The 23,261-nt window shown below is 35.8% G+C and overlaps 1 protein-coding gene across 1 annotated transcript in view; it reads left to right on the forward strand.

Moving 5' to 3' along the window:
• Positions 1 to 18,577, forward strand: part of CEP78 (centrosomal protein 78) — a 29,401-nt gene extending 10,824 nt beyond the window's left edge. Inside the window, exons 7-17 of the mRNA XM_014454143.1 lie at positions 312 to 425; positions 2,243 to 2,307; positions 2,690 to 2,801; positions 8,014 to 8,149; positions 9,251 to 9,296; positions 11,169 to 11,297; positions 14,147 to 14,224; positions 15,619 to 15,785; positions 16,889 to 17,060; positions 17,356 to 17,403; positions 17,951 to 18,577. Of these exons, the coding sequence (XP_014309629.1) occupies positions 312 to 425; positions 2,243 to 2,307; positions 2,690 to 2,801; positions 8,014 to 8,149; positions 9,251 to 9,296; positions 11,169 to 11,297; positions 14,147 to 14,224; positions 15,619 to 15,785; positions 16,889 to 17,060; positions 17,356 to 17,403; positions 17,951 to 18,511 (1,628 nt within the window). The 3' untranslated portion in view covers positions 18,512 to 18,577. The remainder of the gene's footprint in view (positions 1 to 311; positions 426 to 2,242; positions 2,308 to 2,689; positions 2,802 to 8,013; positions 8,150 to 9,250; positions 9,297 to 11,168; positions 11,298 to 14,146; positions 14,225 to 15,618; positions 15,786 to 16,888; positions 17,061 to 17,355; positions 17,404 to 17,950) is intronic.
• Positions 18,578 to 23,261: the final 4,684 nt, after the last annotated feature.

The following is a 23,261-nucleotide window of genomic DNA, read 5'->3' on the forward strand; positions in this document are numbered from 1 at the left end:
ACTGAGATTCTTTTGTGATATTTTCCACTCATAGAATATATAGAATTATTCTTCAACTCTAATTATAAAATATGCTAGATGATTTATTGGTACTAAAGGTAGGATAATCTTGGCATATCCAAGAAGAGTTTTTTATTGGATTTTGTATTATGTATGCATATACTTTTTAAAAAAATGTTTTTTCAGTACCTAATATTAAAACCCTGCCATAACTAGTCTTATACAGGAATTTTCCACACATGAATAAGTGAGAGTTGTCTGTGTTAAATCTATACAGAATTGGCAAGTGACTTTTTGTCTTTCATCAATAGCACTTGACCTGCAGCAGTGTGGCCTCACCAATGAAGGAGCAAAAACTTTACTAAAGGCCCTTGAAAACAATAGAACTCTCGTAATTCTGGATATAAGAAGAAATCCACTTGTTGGTATGTCTCCCCATTTTTTTTAATGGTTAACAAATAACATAACAAAAATTATTTGTGTATTGACAATTTTTAAAACCGAATGTGTTTACTTTCCTAATCTTATACTTTTATAGCATAAAGTCTTATCCTCATGGAACTTATATTCTAGTGGAGGAGTTCAGATAGAAATGAATAAACAGATAAGTAGTATCATTTTATATGATAAGAATTACAAAGATGCCTTGCGGTAAGGAGACTGAAGGAGGCACATAGGACTATATTAGATAGGTTTGTCAGGGGACAGCTTTACTGGAGAAGTGACATTCGAGTGGAAGAGACCTGAGTGAAGAGAGGGGCAAGCCATGGAAGATCTGGGGAAGCACATGCCAGGACAGGAGAGCAGTGAGTGTGCAGGCACATAGGTGGCAGGGTGGATGGAGTATTTAAGGAAAAACAAGGAAACCAACGTGGCCAGAGCACTGAGTGAGGAAGAACATGGTATGCTGTGAGGTCTAGCCAGGGACCTGATTTTGTAAGGTCTTAAAGGTCAGAGGAAGGACATGGCTTGCTCTAAATGAGCAAAGGATTTTGAGCTGGAAAAAGGCATCATCTGGGAAGTGTTTCAATAAGATGACCCTGGTGTGGAGACTAGACTTGTGGGGGGATAAAGAAGCAAACAGGGCCCCAGCTGGTTTGGCTCAGTGGACAGAGCATTGGCCTGTGGACTGAAGGGTCCCAGGTTCAATTCCGGTCAAGGGCACATGCCTGGGTTGTGGGCTCGATCCCCAGTAGGGAGCATGCAGGAGGCAGCCGATCAGTGATTCTCATCATTGATGTTTCTATCTCTCCCTCTCCTTTCCTCTCTGAAATCAATAAAAATATATTTTAAAAAAAAGAAGCAGCAGCAGCAAACAGGGAGACCAGTTTGAAGACTATCACAATGGTCCAAATAAGAGATGGCTATGGCTTACCTTAGGGTGGAAAGTTGCAGCTAGTGAAAGTGGTTGAGTTCAGATTGTGTTTTGAGGGTGTAGCTAAAAAGACTTGCAGTTAGATTAGGCATGATATATGAAGGAAATAGTAGTAAAGAAACAAGTCCACCCTAGCTGGTTTGGCTCAATGGATAGAGCATCAGCCTGTGGACTAAAGGGTCCTAGGTTCGATTCTGGTCAAGGGCACATGCCCAGGTTGTGGGCTCGATCCCCAGTGTGGGGTGTGCAGGAGGCAGCCGATCAATGATTCTCTCTCATCATTGATGTTTCTATCTCTTTCTCCCGCTCCTTCTCTGAAATCAATATATATATATATATATTGATTTCAGAGAATATAATTTTATATACATATATATTTAATTAAAAAAAAACCCCAAAGTGTTTAGACTTGATCTTTGCTGCTGCCAAAATAATAGCCATTGGGGGAGGGGAGAGCAATGTGTGAGGCGGCATACTTTCATCTTAGGTTTTTTGTTGTTGTTTTTTAAATTTATCTTTATTATTGAAAGTATTACAGATATATCCTTTTTTCCCCCCATTGACCTCCCTCCACTATGTCCCCACCTCTCACCCCCAGGTCTTCACCATACTAATGTCTGTGTCCATGGGTTATGCATATATGCATATAAGTTATTTGGTTACTCTCTCCCCACCCACCCCAACCCTCATCTTAGGTTTTTGAGAAGAAATTAGAATATCAAAGATGGGAATAGGTATACAATTACATTATGAGGATTTCATACTTAATTTTATAGGAAAAGCAATAATTGGTTTCCTTTTGTTTATAAATGAGAATAGCCACTCATTGGAAAACAGTTACTATAATTTCAATTTATTTTACTTTAGATCATTCTGTGATGAAAGCAATTATCAAAAAAGTTCTCCAAAATGGAAGCAGTGCCCAGTCAGAGGTATAGTATGTTTCACTTCTCCAGGAAGAATTTCTCTTTCATTGATTTTTTTCTTCTTTTTCTAATAAAACAAAATTACCAAGGTCATTTTTGCCATCTTAAATTAAGTTTTTAGTCAAATGAAATGGCTTTAAGTTTTTTAAAATATTGTGTGATTATTTAATTTGGGGTATCAGAAATACAGATTGTAAACCTTTTCTTAACTTAAAATATCTTAAAATTCCCAATTAAGATATACTTTCCAATTAAGAAAGTAAAATAAATTTTTTATGTTTATAATCTGTCAATTTCCTAGAAAAAGGTTTGTGGTGACTTTAATTATATACCAAACCCTCATAAATTACCTTTATCTGAAATGGATTATTTATTATTCCTCTTCCAGTATCAGTGGATAACTCCTCCATCAGTGAAGGAACCATTGAAAACTGCTAAACAGAAAAAAAAAACTATAATTCTGGGAAGTGGTAGAAAAGGAAAAGCTACTATTAGAATTGGTAACTCTTCACTCTTTAATGCTACTAAAAGTTATACCCTTTATGTGTTCTGGTGTGCTAAAATTGAAGACTCCTCTCATTGTATGGTTTTATGGTAACAAACAGTATTAACTACATACATATTAGGATGACTAATTGTTCTGATACAGATTATGAGAATTTGTAGAATGTAGAAATAAATAATTTCAGAATGAGATGCTAATATTTTCCTTTTTTTAATTAACCAATTTTCTTGTTTGGGCTTCATAAGAAGTTTATTATTTTGAATATGTTTTCTAGTTGATGATTATTTCTAATACTTTGCAGTTAAAATTTTGGGTGCACTTTGATAATTTTAGCATTGGTGTGTTTGCGTGGTGATTTTTTTTTAAATAAAGAATTATCCTTTTGTGCTATAAGAAATAGAATTTCTTCTAAGTTCCATTTTTACTTCTTATTCCCTTCTTGGAAATTCCCACCTAAAGTTGTTAAGGGAGCTAACACTTTGTTTCTTTCAATGATTAAAAAAACAACAACCTTAGAGTAAATATAATCCTTATAAAATAATACTGTCAACAAATTTCTTGACCCTAGATAGAACATTGTAGAAAAATATTTTTAAATTTTTGCTATAATGTATAGTGTTAAATATAGCAAAAATTTAAAAATATTTTTTTTTTAAATATATATTTTATTGGTTTTTTACAGAGAGGAAGGGAGAGGGATAGAAAGTTAGAAACATTGATGAGAGAGAAACATCGATCAGCTGCCTCCTGCACACTCCCTACTGGGGATGTGCCCGCAACCAAGGTACATGCCCTTGACCGGAATCGAACCTGGGACCCTTGAGTCCGCAGGCCGACGCTCTATCCATTGAGCCAAACCGGTTAGGGCAATTTAAAAATATTTTAAATTTTAAAGTCAAGTCTATAACTTTGTGGCAAAACATAATTTTAAAAAGGCTTCTTTATAAAAACCTTTAACAATGGCATAAGTTTCACATTCTCCTAAACATATAAATTTGATATAATATGATCCTGATATTTTTGTATTGTTTTTAAAGAGACCTTAACTTTTATTTCTAGAACAATTACCTAGTTGCAAATAGCCTTTTTGTGTGTGTGATAAGAATGAGTGGCATAGTGGAATTAGTTAAACCAAATCTAATATGAACCTGACCCTTTCTTGAGAGTAAATTTATATTTTGAAACAGTAAAACCATAAGGTCTAATTAAAAGAAAGTAAAATAAATTTTTTATGTTTATAATCTGTCAGTTTCCTAGAAAAAGGTTTGTGGTGACTTTAATTATATACCAAAAACATGAAGATCACCAAACAATGACCAACAAATAATCTTTTCTTTGGATCTACTTGAGAAATGGTTTTTAGAGTGAAATGTTTATTGATTTGTTTGTTTATAATATATACTCCCTCCCTACTTTGAAAAGGTGAGGGAAATAAAGTTTTGTTTGACATGTGTACAGGTTTACTTTTTTATTTTTTTAATTAAAAATATTTTTTCTATTACAGTTTACATTCAATATTATTTTGTATTAGTTTTAGGTGTACAGCATAGTGTTTAGACAATCATATACTTTACAAAGTATATGAAATGTCTAGTGCTTAACTGACACCATACATAATTATTACACTATTATTGACTATATTCCCTATGCTGTACTTTACATCCCCATGACTGTTTTGTAACTACCAATATGTACTTCTCAATCCCTTTACCTTTTTCGTCTAGTCCCCCAACTCCCCTCCCCTCTGGCAATCATCAGTCTGTTCTCTGTGTGTATGAATTTGTTTCTGCTGTGTTTGTTCATTTATATTGTTCTTTAGATTCCACATAAAAGTGAAATCATATGGTATTTGTCTTTCTCTAACTGACTTATTTCACTTAGCATAATGCCTTCTAGGTCCATCTGTGCTATCACAAATGGTAAGATTTCGTTCTTTTTTATGGCTGAGTAATATCCCATTATATATATGTACCGCAGCTATTGATGGGCACTTGGGTTGCTTTCATAGTTTAGCTGTTGTAAATAACACTGCAATGACCATAGGAGTGCATATATTCTTTCAAATTAGTGGTTTGGGATTCTTTAGATACATTGCCAGAAGTAGAATTGCTGGGTCATAAGGCAGTTCCATTTTTTAATTTTGAGGGGAACCTCCATACTGTTTTCCATAGTGGCTGCACCAATCTGCATTCTCACCAACAGTACACAAGGGTACCCTTCTCTCCACATTCTCACCAACACTTGTTGTTTGTTGATTCATTGATGATAGCCATTCTGACAGGTATGAATTGATAGCTCATTGTGGTTTGAATTTGCATGTCTCTGATTAAGGAAGTTGACCATCCTTTCATATATCTACTGGCCGTTCCTCTTTGGAGAAATGTCTATTCAGGTCCTTTGCCCATTTTTAAAAATTAAATTAGGGGTTTTTTGGTGTTGAGTTGTATGAGTTCTTTATAAATTTTGGGTATTAACCCCTTATCGGATGTATCATCAGCAAATATGTTCTTTGGGTTGTCTTTTCATTTTGTTGGTGGTTTCCTTTGCTGTGCAAAACTTTTTAGTTTGATGTAATTCCATTTGTTTATCTTTTCTTTTGTTTCCCTTGCCCGAGGAGATATATTAGAAAAAATATTACTAAGAGAAATATCCAGGATTTTACTGCCTAAGTTTTCTTCTAGGAGTTTTATGATTTGTAATCTTATATTTAAGTTTTTAATCCATTTTGAGTTTATTCTTGTATATGGTGTAAGAAGATGGTCTAGTTTCATTTTTTTACATGTATCTGTCCAGTTTTTCCAACAGCATTTATTGAATAGATTGTTTACCCCATTTAAGTATTTTTTAAAATATACTTTTATTGATCTCAGAATAGAAGAGAGAGAGAAAGAGAGAGAGAGAAACATCAATGATGAGAGAGAATTATTGATTGGCTGCCTCCTGCATGCGCCACACTGGGGATCAAGCCTGCAACATGGGCATATGTTTGACCAGGAATTGAACCGTGACCTCCTGGTTCATAGGTCGACACTCAACCACTGAGACATGCTGGCTAAGCCCTAGTTACACTTTTTAACCCTTTCACAAGGTTTCATTGAGTTGATTGGTCAATTTTTTAAATTGGTGAAAAATTGCAAATAACCTAAATATTAAGTAATTTTTGTAAAACATCTTCATAAATACAACTTTCTTTTTTTATTAAAAAATGTGTGTTTTTGATTCTCCATTAATTAACTTGTTTGGTCAATAATATATTAAATAACCCTGGGTGGTGTGGCTCAGTGGTATTGCATCGGCCTGCACACCAAAAGATCGCAGGTTCAATTCTGGTCAAGGGCACATATCTCAGTTGCGGGTTCGTTCACCAGCCCTGATCAGGGCACGTGCAGGGGACCAATTGATGTCTCTCTCTCACATCAATGTTTCTCTTCTCTCTCTCTCTCTCTCTCTCTCTCTCTCTCTCTCTCTCCATCCCTTCTTTCCACTCTCTCTAAAAAAAAACAATGGAAAAAAATCCTTAGATGAGGATTAAGCAAAAATAATAATAATAATGTGTTTAATAGTAGTTGGTAAGAGTATTTATTAAATCAAAAGAAATCTTATGATTTGCGTATAGTTTTTATTTCCAAACGGTGATATTTTAGTAGTCAAGTAGTATATACAAAGAAATTGAGAGTATTATACTCATTATATATTATTAAAAGTTTATATCATGTGTAAGAGTCTTAAAAGTAAGTTAGTGTTTTGATATAATATTAGAAGTGGAAACATATAAAACATTTATATATTAAAAAATAATTAGGAATTCTATAATTTTAGTACCTGGCATCATGGAATGAGAATAGAACAATTAAAATTTTTTTTCTTACTTAGCATGATTAAACAAAGTGGAAATGTACAAGTTTGTGAGCTCGCCGAGCTATTTTAGGAGTAATTTTATTTCTTGGGCTTTTTTTTTGTATTTGCCTCAGTTATTTGGAGACATAGAGGTAAGACAAATAAGTGTCTGGCTATATAGTTAGATCCAGGCAAGGTTATGGGTTAAATAATTGTGCGAATTGTGTCACATTTATATGGTAATGATGTGTACAGAAAGAAAATAGGAATTTATTAGAATTTTTTAAATCTAACAAGAGAAGTGTAAATTCTTTTGGTTTTCATTACAAATATATTTGCTTTCATTTCTGAAATTAAAGGAAAAGGTATACACATACAAACCACAGATACACAAACATTATTTGTTAGAGGGTAATTAAATAAATAAAAATATAATAGCATAAGATGAACTGAGGTCCTATATATTTTAAGAGATAATATAAATATATCCAGAGAAATCACACAGAATTATGTGATTATCATTAAGTTACACTACATGAAATATTTGTCCTTTACCACATATGCTGTATTTTACATACTAATGTTGCTTAAGTAGATCTTCTATAGTAAAATAGATTTCAAGGATAAATATAACCATATATTATTTGTTTTCAGTAACAGTGAGAATGCTTAAATGTGAATTTTAATATATGGTGTGTTCTAAAGAAAATATTAAAATGTAGGCCAGTTTTTGATACCAAATATTTCATGTAATGATACTTGACTCCTTAGTATTGAAATGTAGGATAAGTCTCCATATTTGCTCTTTTATCCAATGGGTTTTATTTCTTTGTATTTTCTACATGAAATCAAATGAGCAATGAAGGTCAACAGACTTATAGTAGAGTAACTTTGATTACCTACCACCCAGCAACTTTCAGTCTTGTAGCCTTGATCATTTTTACATAGCAAAATTAATCTTAAGTTGAAATTTTGGTCTACTTCAGAAGATTCTGTTTAGCAGGAGTCATGGATGTATCTGTTTCTCTATCTTTGAAATTCAGAAATGTCAAAGGTATTTTGAAATTCAATAAACTAAATGTTTCTGCATTGTACATAAAATGTATCCTGTATAATTTTCTTTCCTTGATATATTTTTTATTCACTTTTGCATATTCTGCACAGTTAATGTATTTTAGTAAACTTGTTAAATATTTTTAAACAATGCTGGCCTGTGTAAAAACATTTTTATAAAATGACTGTTTTTAATGGCCTTGGCATCATTTTTAAGTGCCTGCTTGTATTTTTTTTTTAAGTATGCATATGTGATAAGTGTTCTGTGGTCCTTGAATGCATCCTGAGCCTTTCTTTTAATGTTTTCTCAAACATAGGATTGGCTACAAAGAAACCTGTAAATAATGGAAGGAAACACTCCCTTGGGAAAGACAATTATGCTCCTGAACCTCTACCGCCTGGCGTGTCTGGTTTCCTGCCATGGCGTACTGCAGAACGTGCAAAAAGGAACAGGTACAGTGTTTTTATTTCCTATCTTTAGGAGTTTCTATTATGTGGGAAGGAGGTCTCTGGCTGTTTCTATAGAGAACAAAGATAACTCACACAATGTTTTTGCCTCGTGCACCTTTAAGGAAGAAAAACTAAAGGTAATTATAATTGGGAATTTAAAGTTATTGCTTAAGTATCACAACAGATGTAACCCAGTGGGAGTCAAGAGGAGACTAAAATTATCTCTAATTGTGTGAGTGAGAAAGGTTTCATTAAAGGCTGGTACAGTTGAGCCAAGCCCTGCAGCACAGAAGTAGGAAGAAGTATGGATTAGACTTAATGTTACTCAGTCAACTGTCATAACTCATTTTAGTGAATTACACTAGATTTAACTAGTTTTAGCTGATTGTTTACCCAGGGGATAGCTGTTTATAGTAATATTTGTCATCGAAATGTAGAAGTCTTTTTAAATTGTTGAACTATAATTTTAGGCTTGCCAGTGAATTAGATTGCTATAAATTATTTTCAAATGACTTACTTGGTAGTATTCAAGAAATTGGGGTTTGACAATTGCTTAAGAAAACAGAATTGATTTTAAATAGGACTTGAAGTAGGTACTATGTAAAATATTAAATTGCTCACATTAAATCGATCATGTATAATGATCAATTATACATTGGAGTCTCCATTGGACGACTGCTAATGTGAATTATTATTGTATAAACTATAGTGCTGAGGTCCCAGTCTTTGCACATTAGTTTTATAACTTAATGGTTTCGTATCTTTTTTTTGAGACACTAACCTCAATCCATCCTAGTCTTAGGAGTCATAAATTGAAGAACCATTAATATCACCATTAAAGAAGTTAGACTAGAAATCTCAACCATCCTGACATAGGAACTGAAGGTGCCTCTCAGCAGTTCTGAGTTATCACAAAGCCAATATGCTAAATTCTGTTCAATTGTCTCCATAGCAGAGTCTTACAGGTGCTAATTTTGAGCTTATTTATTGTTATACAAAATTCTATATGGATATGGTACATAATCCTGACAAGTTTTATTAACTGGGGTTAACTGATGATGTACTTATATTAAAATATAATTTTATTTGTTGATATTTCTTTAGGGGTTTCCCATTGATCAAAACTCGTGATACATATAATCAGTTGCAGGTATGTAGCTGTCATATTTATGGCACATAGGGGGTTGAAGTGGAAAAGGTGCAAGTTTGTTCTCTTTGCTTTTTAAACTGAAAAGAGTCTTGCAAGAAACATTTCCTTCCTTTTAAACTCTTCATTTAAAACTCGTCAGGTCACTCTCCCAACGCCACCTTGTAGTTGTGTGGATATGGCACACACTGGGGGCCCTGTGGCTTCATCTGTACCAGTAAACAAGGAAGCCATTTCTCTAGTCCACAAATCAGCTGTTACCCAGTGAATGAATGTGACTGCCATTACTGATCCAGTATGTGGAGCTGTCATAGTTAAGAATGTTCTGATGTTTTCAAGAAATGTTATCTGGGGCTATATAACTTTCTTATCCTAAAGCCAAAATAAAGCAACACATCCCAAAGTCTCTGCTCTCTCAGAACACTTCTCCCTGTCTCACCAAGACCACACATACTTTCTGTCATACTGCCTCATGGCCTTAGAGCACACGAATCCTCAGTATTAGGCTCTCCTCCCAGCTATCCTGGGAGACTGTGTGGTTGCTCTGTAAAAAATAGCACTCCTGGGATTGAAAGAATAGCACTCTGGGCGTCATTACCATCTCTGCCTGCCCAGAAGAGTGTCTGCTTTGTTCTACTGTTGGGACCTTCCTACACTGCAGGGTTTGCTGCTTGTGGTTGAAACACTATCTTAGTGACTTGTCCTCAGTGCTGTCCTCGCACACTTCTTTTTGATCTGTAAACTTTTTACAGGGTTGGACCAGGTCCATTTTTTAAATTTTGGAAATACCATATTGAACAACATTCCAGTGGCAGTGAAACTTGACAGGAGAGTTGTGTTAGTACTACACACACTTTGTCTTAAGGATGATGAGAAGAAGAGGTTTTTGATGGGTCACTTTTAGTTATGTATGGGTGTGTGATTTATTTTTTAAAATTCTAGTGTTTTGCTTTCAAATTATTCTTCTAATTCTTTATATATCTACTAGAGGCCTGGTGCAGGAATTTGTGCACAGGTGGGATCCCTCGGCCTGACTGGCGATTGGGGCCAGTCAGGGCCCATTGGGGCTGACTGCGGAGGGGAGGGACTGCGGGAGGTTGGCTGTGGGAACACACTGACCACCAGGGGGCAGCTCCTGCATTGAGCATCTGCCCCCTGATGGTAAGTGCGCCGTCATAGCAACCGGTCAACAGGTCGTTTAGTCAACCGTTTGTAATGGTCACTTAGGCTTTTATATATATAGATATATATGATATATTTCTATTGATTTCAGAGAGGAAGGGAGAGAGAGAAAGAGAGATAGAACCATTAGTGATGAGAGAGAATCATTGATCAGCTGCCTCCTGCACACCCCTCACTGGGGATCGAGTCTGCACCCAGGCATGTGCCCTTGATCAGAATTGAACCTGGGACCCTTCAGTCTACAGGCTGACACTATCCACTTAACCAAACCAGCTAGGGCTTCTAATTCTTCTTTATCAGTCCCTTCCTGGTGGATTTTCTTCTGAAAATGTAATTTTCTTTCAGAATTTTTGTGTCCGTTGGTGGAGAATAAATTTCTGATCGCAGTGTAAAACTGATCTGAGAAAAAATGTTTACACTAGCCCGTCCATGGCTTATGTGAAAGATATTTTAAAAAGTACTATGGTCAATTCCAAATATTAATCGTAACCATATACAACATAATTCCATACAATAGTACAGATAAAATAAGTTCCTGTCATTTTACCTTATCATTGCTTGTTTTACACTAAGGAGCAGTGAAAAATATTTATAAATAATAACTGATAATTCAGATCACTTTTGTTAAGTGTCTTTTAATATTGGGTAGCTGGTTTATCTTATCTCTTATACTTCTTGTCTTCTTTCTTCAAGCAATTAGATTTTCCCGTGACTGTGACAGTAGAGAGTCCTTCCTCCTCAGAAATTGAAGAGGTTGATGATTCTTCAGAAAGTGTTCAAGAAGAACCTGAGAAAACAAGTTTAAAACAAGAAGCATTGCAGGTACAAAGTTACCACTTTCAAAATATAGAGGAGAGTAGGACAGCTTGGGTGAGGCTTCTGTTTTCCCTTCCCATCTGCATTGTGTCCCCTTGAGTAGTGCCTTCGCTTAGACCAAGGTAAAAGATGGACGTTTAAACTCTAAGAAATAAAAATCAAAACATGCTATCACTAATATATTCCCCTTTCCTTAGAACCATAGAATATATTAGATTTAGGGAGAACCTGAATGATCATAAGATAACCATTCAAGAAATTGAATGTAGTCAGCTGATTCAGTGCTCTTATTTTACAGATCGGGAAATTGACTGTTCTAGCTGAACTCTTTCTATAAGAGGAAAATGTGACTTAATTTCTAGCAAAAGTAGAGTTGAAAACAAAAGTTTTGATGTTGATATTCCCCTTTCCTAAAATAAAAAATTCTACATTATATTGACTAATAAACCTGACATTTACTTCCGCTTGTATGGATAAAAAAAATAATTGATTTGTATGACAAATTTTTGCATCTCATATATACTGTATTTTATTTCAACTTTAATGCAGAGTTGGTAATTTGTAATAAATAAGGGAAATAGTATTTAGGGGGACCTTGTCTTTTTGTGCTACAAACTCCACATGTAAATTTTTTTAACATGTTTTTATTGATTTTGGAGAGGAAGGGAGAGGGAGAGACAGAAACATCAATGATGAGAGAGAATCACTAATTGGCTGCCTCCTGCAAGCCCTGAACTGGGATTGAGCCTGAAACCCACGCATGTGCCCTGACTGGGAATTGAACCACGGTCTCCAGGTTCCTAGATCAATGCTCAACCACTGAGCCATGCCAGCTGGGCCACATTTAATTTTCTTTTTAATTATTTAACATGATTTTCTTTTAGTATAAAACTTTGAAGATTTAGAACTAGTTATCCCATTAGGACTATGGAAGCAACTATTTGATTTTCAAAAAAGCCAGATTTTTATTTTTTAAGTTAAAACTAAAGACAATAGTATAGAGAAATTTTAAGATAAATACTTAGAAAATTATGAAATGTTAGAGTGTGAGGAATCTGTCATTCATGTAAAATTACCCCTTTCATGTTGTAAATGAGCACCTACAAATTGTAGCACTGAAATGGTTTAGTCTAAGTTGCAGAGTGGGTGGAACAACAAATGTTCTATGAGATCTTATCTCCATTTTATAGATGATTAAATTGAGGCCTAGAGTTATTTAATTTGTCCAAGGTTATAACTAAGTGATACCTTGCCATTAGCAGTAGAAAATCTTAGAAGTCTTTTGGAAAGCAATTTGGAGATCTGTACCTCAGAGCCTTAAAAATGTTCAGTTGCTTTAATCTCAAACTCATAGATTTATTTCATTAAAATTATGCTACCCCTACCTGGTTTGGCTCAGTGGATAGAGCGTTGGCCTGCGGACCAAAGGGTCCCGGGTTCAATTCCGGTCAAGGGCACATACCTTGGTTGCAGGCTTCTCCCCAGCCTGAGCTCTGGTCGGGGCTTGTGCAGGAGGCAACCAATCGATGTGTTTTTCTCACATCGATGTTTCTCTGTCTTTTCCTCTCTCTTCCACTCTCCCTAAAAATCAATGGAAAAACATCCTTGGATGAGGATTAATAAAAAAAAAAATTTAAAAAAGTATATGCTAAATAAGAAGAGCCACCGTACATAAAAATAACTATTTTGTCTTATAATATTGGAAATTTGTGAAGAACTTAAGTATTTAACCATAAAAGAGTGATTAACGTGGAGCAGTAAACTCCCTCAATGGAATATTTTGTGTCCCACTAAAAAAATGATTGATTCAATGTTAAATGGAACAAACTTGAGGATAAAATTTGATACACAGCCTGATGGGAGCTTTATTCCAAAAAAATTTCAACTAGCCAATGAATAGCGGGGAGGAAGGAGAGCAGATGACAGGAAGAAAATTACTCCAGAACCTTATCATATCCTTGATCAGGAATTGAACTTGAGACCCTTTGGTGCATAGGCCGATGTTCTAACCACTGAGAAACATGGGTCAGCGCCCATATTTTAAAGAATATGAATTACTTTGTAGGAGAGGACACTTTTTCATAGAAATTTAACATTATCTTCTAATTCCCTCCACTAGAGGGAGAAACTGTTTCATGTAATTGAACTTTGATAAGCTGTTTAGAACTGGTTACGAATGGAGTATTTTAGTCTACTGTCTCTAATTGTGGTGTGGTTTGTTCGGATGTTTTTGTAAAAAGAAAAAATTATTGAGGTTTAACATACATGCAGCAAAGTGCTTAAATCATAATTACAAGCTCAGTGAATTTTTACAAACGTATACATTCACATGACTCCCATCAAGATAAAAATATTTACAGCTTTTCAAAAGGTTCCCTTGCTCAACTTCTCTAGTCAATATATCCTCCTTCCCCAAAAGTAGCCACCATTCTGACTTCTATCATGTGATTAGGTTTTTTTATTAGCTTCTTTTTTTAATTGAGGCCTAGAGTTATTGAATGTGTCCAAGGTTAGAATCTCTATGAAGTCAGTTTTAAATATTGAGAACATTCTGTAAATAATAGAGGAATTTTTATTTCTGACTTACTATATTATAGATGTATATGCCTTTTATGGTGAGCTGCCACAAATCTATTTTGGAAAGAGTAGAAGCTAAATAAATCTTGAACATGCTAATTTGATGTATTTCGGTAATTCACTATCATGGTATGACATTAAAAGTAGTGGATTATAATGCTGAAATCTGAGTTCACTTGTGGCTCTGCCTCTAAATCCTTGGTGAGATCTATAGCTGGAAAGACTTGGATGTCACACTGTGAATAGCTTATGATATTTCCTCTATTTCCTCACACTAGGGAAAACTGGAGGAGTGCCTAAAGCAGTTAAAGGAGGAAAGAGTAATAAGACTCAAGGCGGACAAACGAGTTAGTGAGGTAAACAAGTGTTTTCTTCTACTTTGCAGAGTTTTGGTTTTATTTTTATTTGATTTTAAGCCATGCGCACAGACTATTTGTAAACTTTAAAACTGTAATATATTACAACTTGGTTGTACCACATGAACTTTTGTATTTACTTATAGTTATTGGTTATGTGAACTATATTCCAAAAAGCATGTTTTAAAAAATGTAAAAATCTTAGGTGTTTTTTGTGTGTGTGCTTTTATATAACTTTAGCTTATTTTTTGTTCATGATATTTTGATTCAAGAAAGCACTTATTGTGCTTACACTATGTATACAGTTACATAAAACAGTCTTAACAGTAACATGTTAAGATTGTTTACTGACAGTGAATTAGGAAAGTGAATCATTTAAATAAATAAGTATAAGATATTGGAAAATGCTAAGAATACAATGAAAGAAAAATATGTATTATGAGAATTACAATTAGGCTAATGTGCATGAAAGCAGGGCATAAGCTATGAAAAGTTCCATATAAATATATGTTATTATAAGGTGAGTTTAGGGAGGAATCTCTTAAAGCGCATACATTGGATTGGAAGACACTTATTCAATCAATATTGAGCACCTGCTTATATAAGGCAAAGATGGATCATGAACAAAGCAGTCCAAGAGATACTGGAATTGGGCTTACATGTGGTTTTAAATGAACAGATGATGAGGGAGAGGCGTGCAAGGGAGTAAATATTTTAAGAAGCCAAGGAGAATATTGGTGATCATACAGTTAATAAATTGGGTATGGCTTAGGACTTTTAAACTTGCACAATTAATATTTTTCTCATTAAAATTAATCTTTAACATTCAACAGAGTTATATACCTTGTCAAATTTGACTCTGTATTTTATTTTCTAATTTAAGGGAACCCCTAAGCAGCTAATTCTTTTATGTAAAATGAGGATCCATTGTGAATTTAACCAGTTAAAAATGTGATCTTTGAAAAATCATTAATAAAACAATAATTTTTTTGTGTGTTTTTTTAAATATATTTTTATTGATTTCAGAGAGAAGGAGTGATAAAAACATCAGTGATGAGAGCAAATCATTGATCGGCTGCCTCCTGCACACCCCCTTCTGGGGCTCAAGCCTGAAACCCAGGCATGTGCCCTGACTGGGAATTGAACTGTGACCTCCTGGTTCATGGGTCAACGCTCAACCACTGAGCCTCACTGGCTGGGTGATAATTGTTTTACTTATATACTGCCTAAGTGTTATATAAGAAACTCTGTTGAGTGGCTCTGGGTTTTGATAATTGTCTTCTGTTGGTGGAGAGTTAGATTAATTACAAATTTATTGCAATTTTAAATATTTAAAAACTTTTCTTTTGATTACAGAGAAAATCATGTCAGATATTTTCAATCTTCTTTTATAGCTTGAACATGAAAATGCCCAGTTAAGAAATATAAATTTTTCTTTGTCTGAAGCCCTGCATGCACAGTCATTGACAAACATGATCCTGGATGATGAAGGTGTTTTGGGCAGCATTGAGAATTCTTTTCAGAAGTTCCATGCTTTCTTGGATCTCCTTAAAGATGCTGGGTTAGTTAATTTCTCTCCATGGCATTCAGCTTTTTGCAACTATAATGGTAGTTTTTGCTAAGGAACTTCGGCAGTGTTCATCACTTCCATGTTCATATTTAGTGCATAATTATAGGTAGTGTACTTAATTTTTTTAAATGAGGAATTACATTTTAAAAGAAATGCAAAATGGTGAACCTGCTTTGGTAGAGCAGAAGAGCCCATTATAAAAAAGTAACCTGTAAATAAAATAATTAGTAAGTATAGTTTTGGGTAAAGACTAAATTAAAGGTAATTTGAATTGGAAAATACTCCAGAAGGCATAGGAATTTCCCTACCTTTTGTTCATTTTGCTTGTTAAATAAAGTTAAATTTATTTTTGTCCTACACATAAAAATGATAACTAATCAGCAGGGCATATATAGATCAGTGGTTCTCACCTGGGTGTGATTTTACTGAAAGAAGATGCCAAAAGAGAGAATGAGAGGTTGATAATTGATGGAGTAATGTTTGTGGGTGTATGGGTTGGTGTTGGGAAGGAAGGAACACACACATTCTTGGAAACTGTAGGGAAGAAAGGTGGTAAAGAAGTGTGGGAAGATGGTGATGGAAGGAGACTTGACTTGGGTTGGTGAACACACAGTACAGAGTACAGATAATGTGTTGTGGAATTGTGCACCTGAAACCTATATAATTTTGTTAACCAGTGTCACCCCCAATAAATTCAATAAAAATAAAAAAAAAATAAAACCATGACCCTGGGAAAAGATTGTTTTTTAAGTGTGGGAAGAGAGGTGAGAGATGAGGACTAGATACATGGTAGGTGCTGAAGCTATTAGTGAGACAGTGTTTAAAGTGGAGAGGTAATAGGTAAGGAAATAAAATCAAATAGGGGTTAACACACTGTTGAAGAGAGAGAGAAACTTAAAGGATTGTATGATCTTTGTAATCCCAGAGCATGAATATCGCGAGGTCTAAGAACTTGGGAAAGATAGAGGCTTATAATCTGGAGTAGGATATTGGCTTTTAAGATTGGAGAAGTGTTTCATAAGTACAGGTATGGGGGAATCTAAGCTGCTTTTACGTGACTATAGTAACCCTTGCCTTTTCCTCCTCTTGTCCAGGCTTGGGCAGCTTGCCTCAGTAGCTGGTATAGATCCGTCAGATTTTCATTTACTAGGTCGTCCCCAGCTGCATTCCACTCTCACTGGTCCACCTAAAGAAGAAAAGAAGGCACTTGAAGAAGAAAAACCAGAATCAAAGCAGAATGCCCTAGGACAAATGCAAAATATCCAAGTAAGTGGACAGAATAAGAGTGCTTAGCAAAAAGGGAGTTACCAAGTCAGAGAAAATAACAGTAATCTGTCTTAGTTCACATGCTTGGGAGCTAGAAGCCTCATTGGGGTCCTTTCTAAATCTGAGATTAGTAAATTTGTGTCCATTTCATCATATATTCTTATATATAAGAAAACTGAAAGTTCTTTTGAAGATTTATGACTTAAACTATCTTCAGTGAAAGAAATGAAACATTAGAGTATATATTCTAAATTTTAAATTGTATAAATATCTATTCTATTCATATTTCATCTAGGTTTCTATTTGTATGCAGTCAGCTTACAATGAAGGAACACTAATGAAGGTACAAGTACTGATACAGATAATTACTTAAAATAAGTGAGCCAGATATAACTAGTAGACAGTATATTACAGTTAATCACCCACTTATGGGAACAAGGGGAAACCTGTCTGCTTTTCCTCTACCTTACTTGGAGCCCCCTACTTGGAGCCCCCGTCTCCCGTCTCAGCTGGTCTCAGACTGGTCGTGGGGACTGACAACTTGAGAACACAGTCTTGTCACATAGTGGATACTGCTTACATGTGGCTGCAAAATAGAAAAGAAATTAATTTTCTTAGGGAATAGAGTTTTAGTATTTCTAATGAGGGAAAGGGAAATGGGTGGTTACCCCAAAAACAAGAATCTGAAAACATAGTGGACATAGCCTTGGATACAGCAAAGTTAAGTTGGGAATCACCTGGCAAGATATAATTAGAAAAAAAGAACTGGTTCTAAAATCTTCTAAATGATCCATTAATAAAATCAGAGACTAACGACAGTTAGGACTCTGCTTTTTAATGGTTGGCTTTGTTCATTACTGAATTTCTGTCTTTTCTTTTTCCCCCTCCAGTTTCAGAAAATTACGAGTGATGCTACAATTCCTTTGCCTCTCGACTCCTTGCAAGTCCAAGTTCCTACTCAGGAGGACTTAGAAACTTCCAAAGACAACGTGGGAGTCAAAGCCACTGAGCAGCGGCAGGAGTCTCTGGAGGGATTTGTTGGTAGAACATGTTCTCCTTCAGCAGATGGGATTTCTGGACCTGGAAGTCAAAGAAAAGACCAGTTGTCTAGAAATAGCAGATCTTCTTCAGAGAAAATAACCAAAACAGGTGAATATACCAAAAAACACTCTGCTAAGAAAAAACACGGAAAGGACCTACATTCCCGCTCTGACTCATCTGTAAACTGGAAAAGCAAAGGAATAGAGCATGATAGCTCTTTGGTTAATGAACCAATTAAAAGTGAGTCTTTGAAAAATCACATTTCTGTCAAGAAAGAAAGTAGAATAGTGACTGTTTCATCCAAGAGAACTAAAAGTAAATTCAATGTATTAGAACATTCTGAAAGTGATACCCTTGGATCTGATTTTGAATTTCAAGAAAGCATTCATACTCTATCACGCCTGACATAGGTCTAAATCTGTTGAAATTATGTATTTGCCTTAAAATTTTAATAAATTTCTTATGTTTTCATTATGGCATATGGTGTTTTAAATATGGAACTGGAAGCCATTAGAGAAAGATGTATCTATTCTTTTCAGTATAATGAACCTTTTGGTGTATATTTCCTATTGCTACTTTGCACCATTCACTCAACAAGTATATATAATACTATTACTGTTTTTAGCAATGAACAAAACAAAGCCTTTGTCCTATGGAACTAGTCCTCTACGGAGTGAGAAAAAAATTAGCAAAGCAGGGTAAGGGAACTAGAAAGGGATGGGAGTGAATAAATGGAATCGTTTTACCATTTGGTTAAATGTGGAAACATTATAAATTGCATGGCCAAAAGCCATTGACGCATCCTAATTCATAATATCCAGAGCAGCATACACTTAAGAAGTACTTAACCAGGTTTATGGATTATGGCAACCCTATGGTAGGGAATTATTATTATGTCCATTCTGTAAATGAGGTGCATTGCCCAAAATTACACGGCTGAAATAAGTTGTAGAGCTGGGTTCTGAACCAGAATCCATGCTCTTAATCACTTTGTCATCCTATTTCCTTTTTAAGAGAGGAAGGGCTTGAGGAAGACATTAAGAGAAAAGCCATTAGAAGCAATAGAAGAGCAAGAATGGGGCTATTTGCCTGTACATTCCCCGGCTGGGGAGGACTTCTTAAAGGAGTATATGAACACAGGTCTCTGAACTAAATTATGCCTCCCTGGTAAAACGTGTGTAGTAAGTCCTTAGTTAAAACAGATTGACTTGAGAAGGAAGATCTGAGAAAAACAAGAGTGACGACCCCGGTGAGGTTGAAACGGCCCCTGTGAGGTAGGGACGACCCCAGTCAGGTCGAAACGGCCCCAGTGTATAGGAATAAAACAATGAACAAGAACAAGATGTAGTCTTGGCCCTTTAACAATAGAGTGAGAGGGGAAGACACAAAAGCAGATGTCTTAATACAGCATGTTACATTCTATGAAGAGAATACTTAGGGAATTTAGCCAGTGTTTGAGGAAGGAGAGAGAGTTGTGGGACCAAGAAAGGTCATCTAAAGAATCAGCCTCCAGCATTAAAAAAATGGGGAACCCTGAGATCCAGAGTCCATTCGAAGATTTAAAAAAAAAATACCTAAGCTAAGTCTTAAAAGATTTGTTGGAAACTGGTAAACGTGATGAAGGGAAAGGATATTTCAGGTACAGGGAACAGCATAAGCACAGGTACAGAGCCATGGTATGAGAGTGGTATGTTTGGGAAACCACACCTACAAGTAGTTTAGAATAAATGGAGCGTCATCTGTTAGTGGCAAGTGGTACTAAAGTAAACAGCGGAGAGAGTGAGCAAGCCTTACAATCCCTGTTGCACGGAGCTGGTTCTCTCAAGACGTGAGCTAATCCACAGGATTAAAGGATGGAAATAACATGTTCGGGTTTGCATTTTAGATCGTTAGCTTCAATGTGGCAGATGAATTTAAAGAAATATGGAGATTAATTATGCCACACTCTCTCTCCTGAGGAACATTGTTTTGTAAGTGGGGTTTACACACTTCCACTTCTTCTCCTCTCTGGGTTTCGGGCTGATCCCTAGTAAGGGGCATGCAGGAAGCAGCCAATGATGATGTTCCTCTCTCATCGATGTTTATATCTCTCTATCCCTCTCCCTTCATCTCTATCAATAAAAAAATATTTTAAAAGAAGTTTTTTGGACAAAAAAAACCCGTGATGGATCTACTGACATGTTATTACAACTAATGAGAAAGCTTAGTAAGGAGGCAGGCATAACACCAATATCAAAAACTCCCATTTATCTAGAAATATAGTTAACAAGAAATGTAAGGCCTATATGAATAAACATTTATACTGAAGGATATAAATAATGGAGTGGCATACATGTTTCTCTATGAGAAAACCCAACATAATATAGTAGTTCTACCGAGTTAGAAATTCAAAGCAATTTCATACAATCATAGCAAGGTTTCTTAAAGCGAAGTTCATCTGGAAGACATAGAGCACAACATAAATTTTTAATAGATGTCAAAGCAGTCCACAGGGCCAGGGTAAATTAAATAGTGTGGTATTGGCACAGGAATAATCAGTAGGTTCAAGGCATAAACAGCCCTGGCTGGTTTGGCTCAGTGGATAGAGCGTTGGCCTGGGGACTAAACAGTCCAGGGTCCGATTCTGGTCAAGGGCACATACCTTGGTTTCAGGCTCAATCCTGGTAGGGACATGTACAGGATGCAGCTAATCGATGTGTCTCTCTCACATTGATGTTTCTCTCTCTGTCTCTCCTCCCTCCCTTCCACTCTCTAAAAATTAATGGAAAAATACCTTTCGATGAGGATTAACAAAAAAAATTGGTTTTAAAGCACAGAACAGAGCATCCAAGAACAGAGCAGTGTATATGTATGAGAATTCAATATTTGAAAGACAGCATTACAAATATGTAGGGAAGGATTGAACCATTCAGTAAATTATGTTGAGATTATTGACTGGAAAAAATTTTATTCTTTCGTACCATGAACAAGAAATAAAATCCCAGTGAATTAAACATGGAAATGTAAAAATAACTAGATGAAAATATCAGAAAAAATAAATGTGGGGTGAAGACCTCCCTAAGCAAGACACAAAACCCAATATCCATGGGGAAAAAAAGACTGATAGTTTTTTTATCTTTAAATTCTTTATTAGTTAAGGATTTACAAATGTGTCCTCATCCCCCCCAAGACTGATAGTTTTGAATACATTTTAAAAATGTGATCTGTACACAAATATAAATAAGAGGCAAAAGATTGGGGAAATATGTGAAATATAACAAGGTTAAAGATTCTTAATATAAAATGCACCTGCAAAACAAACAAGGGATATAAAAATCTGTAATAATAAAAGCATAATATGCAAATCGACCAAACGGTGGAACAGCAGAACCACCATCCAACCACCCTATGACACCCACTGGCACCAGGCCAGCCAAGGTGGGTGCGATGCGATTGGTCAGGGGGGGCCCGCCATCACCCCACGATCACCCTGCAGAGGGAGGCCCAGGCCACTGGCCAGTGAGGTGATCAATTGGGGGGCTCCATGATTGCCCCAAAGAGAGAGACCCAGGCCACCCTCTGCGGGGCGATTGATGGGGGGGGAGTTCTGTGGAACCAAGGAACTGGGGTGTGTGGCGGCAGACGCACAGGCAGCGCCAGGCCAAGGCGGGTGCTGGCAGGGGGCAGGGCTGTGAGGCAGCCGGGGCTGTGAAGGCCTATGCTTGCACGAATTTCTTTCATAGGGCCTCTAGTATTTTTATAAAAAGGAAGACCTATAAACAATATATAAAAACATTTAACTCCATAAGCAATCAGGAAAATTCAAATGAGATGCTATTTTTCAATCCATTTGAAACAGCAGATTTTAAGGATTGGTAATTGCTAGTGCTGGAGATAATGTGAGGAAATGAGCACTCCGTCATTGTTGAGGGAAGTATAAATGGATACAGTTTTTGGGTGGACAATTTGGCAGTGTACATCAATATTTAAAGTGGGTTTAGCCCTAGCTGGTTTGGCGTAGTGGATGTCAGCCTGCAGACTGAAAGGTCTAAGGTTCAATTCCGGTCAAGGACACATGCCCAGGTTGTGGGCTCGATCCCCAGTAGGGGGCATGCAGGAGGCAGCCGATCAATGATTCTCATCATTGATGTTTCTATCTCTCCCTCTCCCTTCCTCTCTCTCTATAAACCAATAGAAATATTTCTTTAAAATAAATGAAGTGTGTTTAGCCTCTGATTAACAACTCTGATTCTAAGCATCAAGCCCAAAGAAATATTCACACAGTGTCCTAAGAGTCAGGTATAGAAATGTATATTGAAGCATTTTTTTAAGAAAATAAAAATTAGAAACAACAAAAGTGTGGAATCTGTTGGATTAGTACATACTAAGTCCTACCATGCAATACTCTGCAGCAGACAAAATAGTAGCTCTAAGGTACGGACGTGAAATATTTGTAAGACATACTGATATGAAAAACAAGTTTCACAATGATATCGCACACTCCTGTTCAGATTTATATGATTCAAACCTTTTTATGTACACATAGCATTCATGTGTCTGTGCACCTAGAAAATAGTCCATAATAACACATATCAGGCTGTTGACAGTTTCCTCTGATGAAGGCCATAGGATTGTGAGATGAGGAAGGAAAGGGGCTTTTCATATTTAATACATTTACTTTTAGGCTGTTTGATTTTTTAAAAAGTAAGGATGTTTTTATGGATGACAACTTTCTAAATTCCTCTTCACCGAAAACTTGGGAAAGATAAATATATGTTATTCCATATATTCCGTGTCCATTTAATTTTCAAAATGTGTCTGTCCTAATATCTGAATGAAAATGCGTTTATATATAACCTCCTCTCCCAAGCTTTGTACCCCTGAGGTGTTACTGCATAGTATGTTTAACTTTTTTTTTTAACCACAACCACAATAAAATATTTTATACAAAGTAAAAGGTAATTGTCCTGGCCCACTCCTACCTTGTGCTCACATATAATAAATGGAAAATGTCATTAAACCATTCTTACTTACTTGTACTGATTCACTCTACTCTCTGTTCTATTTCATTCCGTTAAAGAAAATTCTGTTTGCAGTCCACTAAGTAGGTTTCACAATCCACTAATGGGTCATGTCCTGTGGTTTGAAAACACTGGCCAGAGTGCTTCAAACATTTACTTG

This window comes from Myotis lucifugus, unplaced genomic scaffold (genome assembly GCF_000147115.1).
Source record: "Myotis lucifugus unplaced genomic scaffold, Myoluc2.0 scaffold_31, whole genome shotgun sequence".
In the NCBI taxonomy this organism is placed as follows: domain Eukaryota; kingdom Metazoa; phylum Chordata; class Mammalia; order Chiroptera; family Vespertilionidae; genus Myotis; species Myotis lucifugus.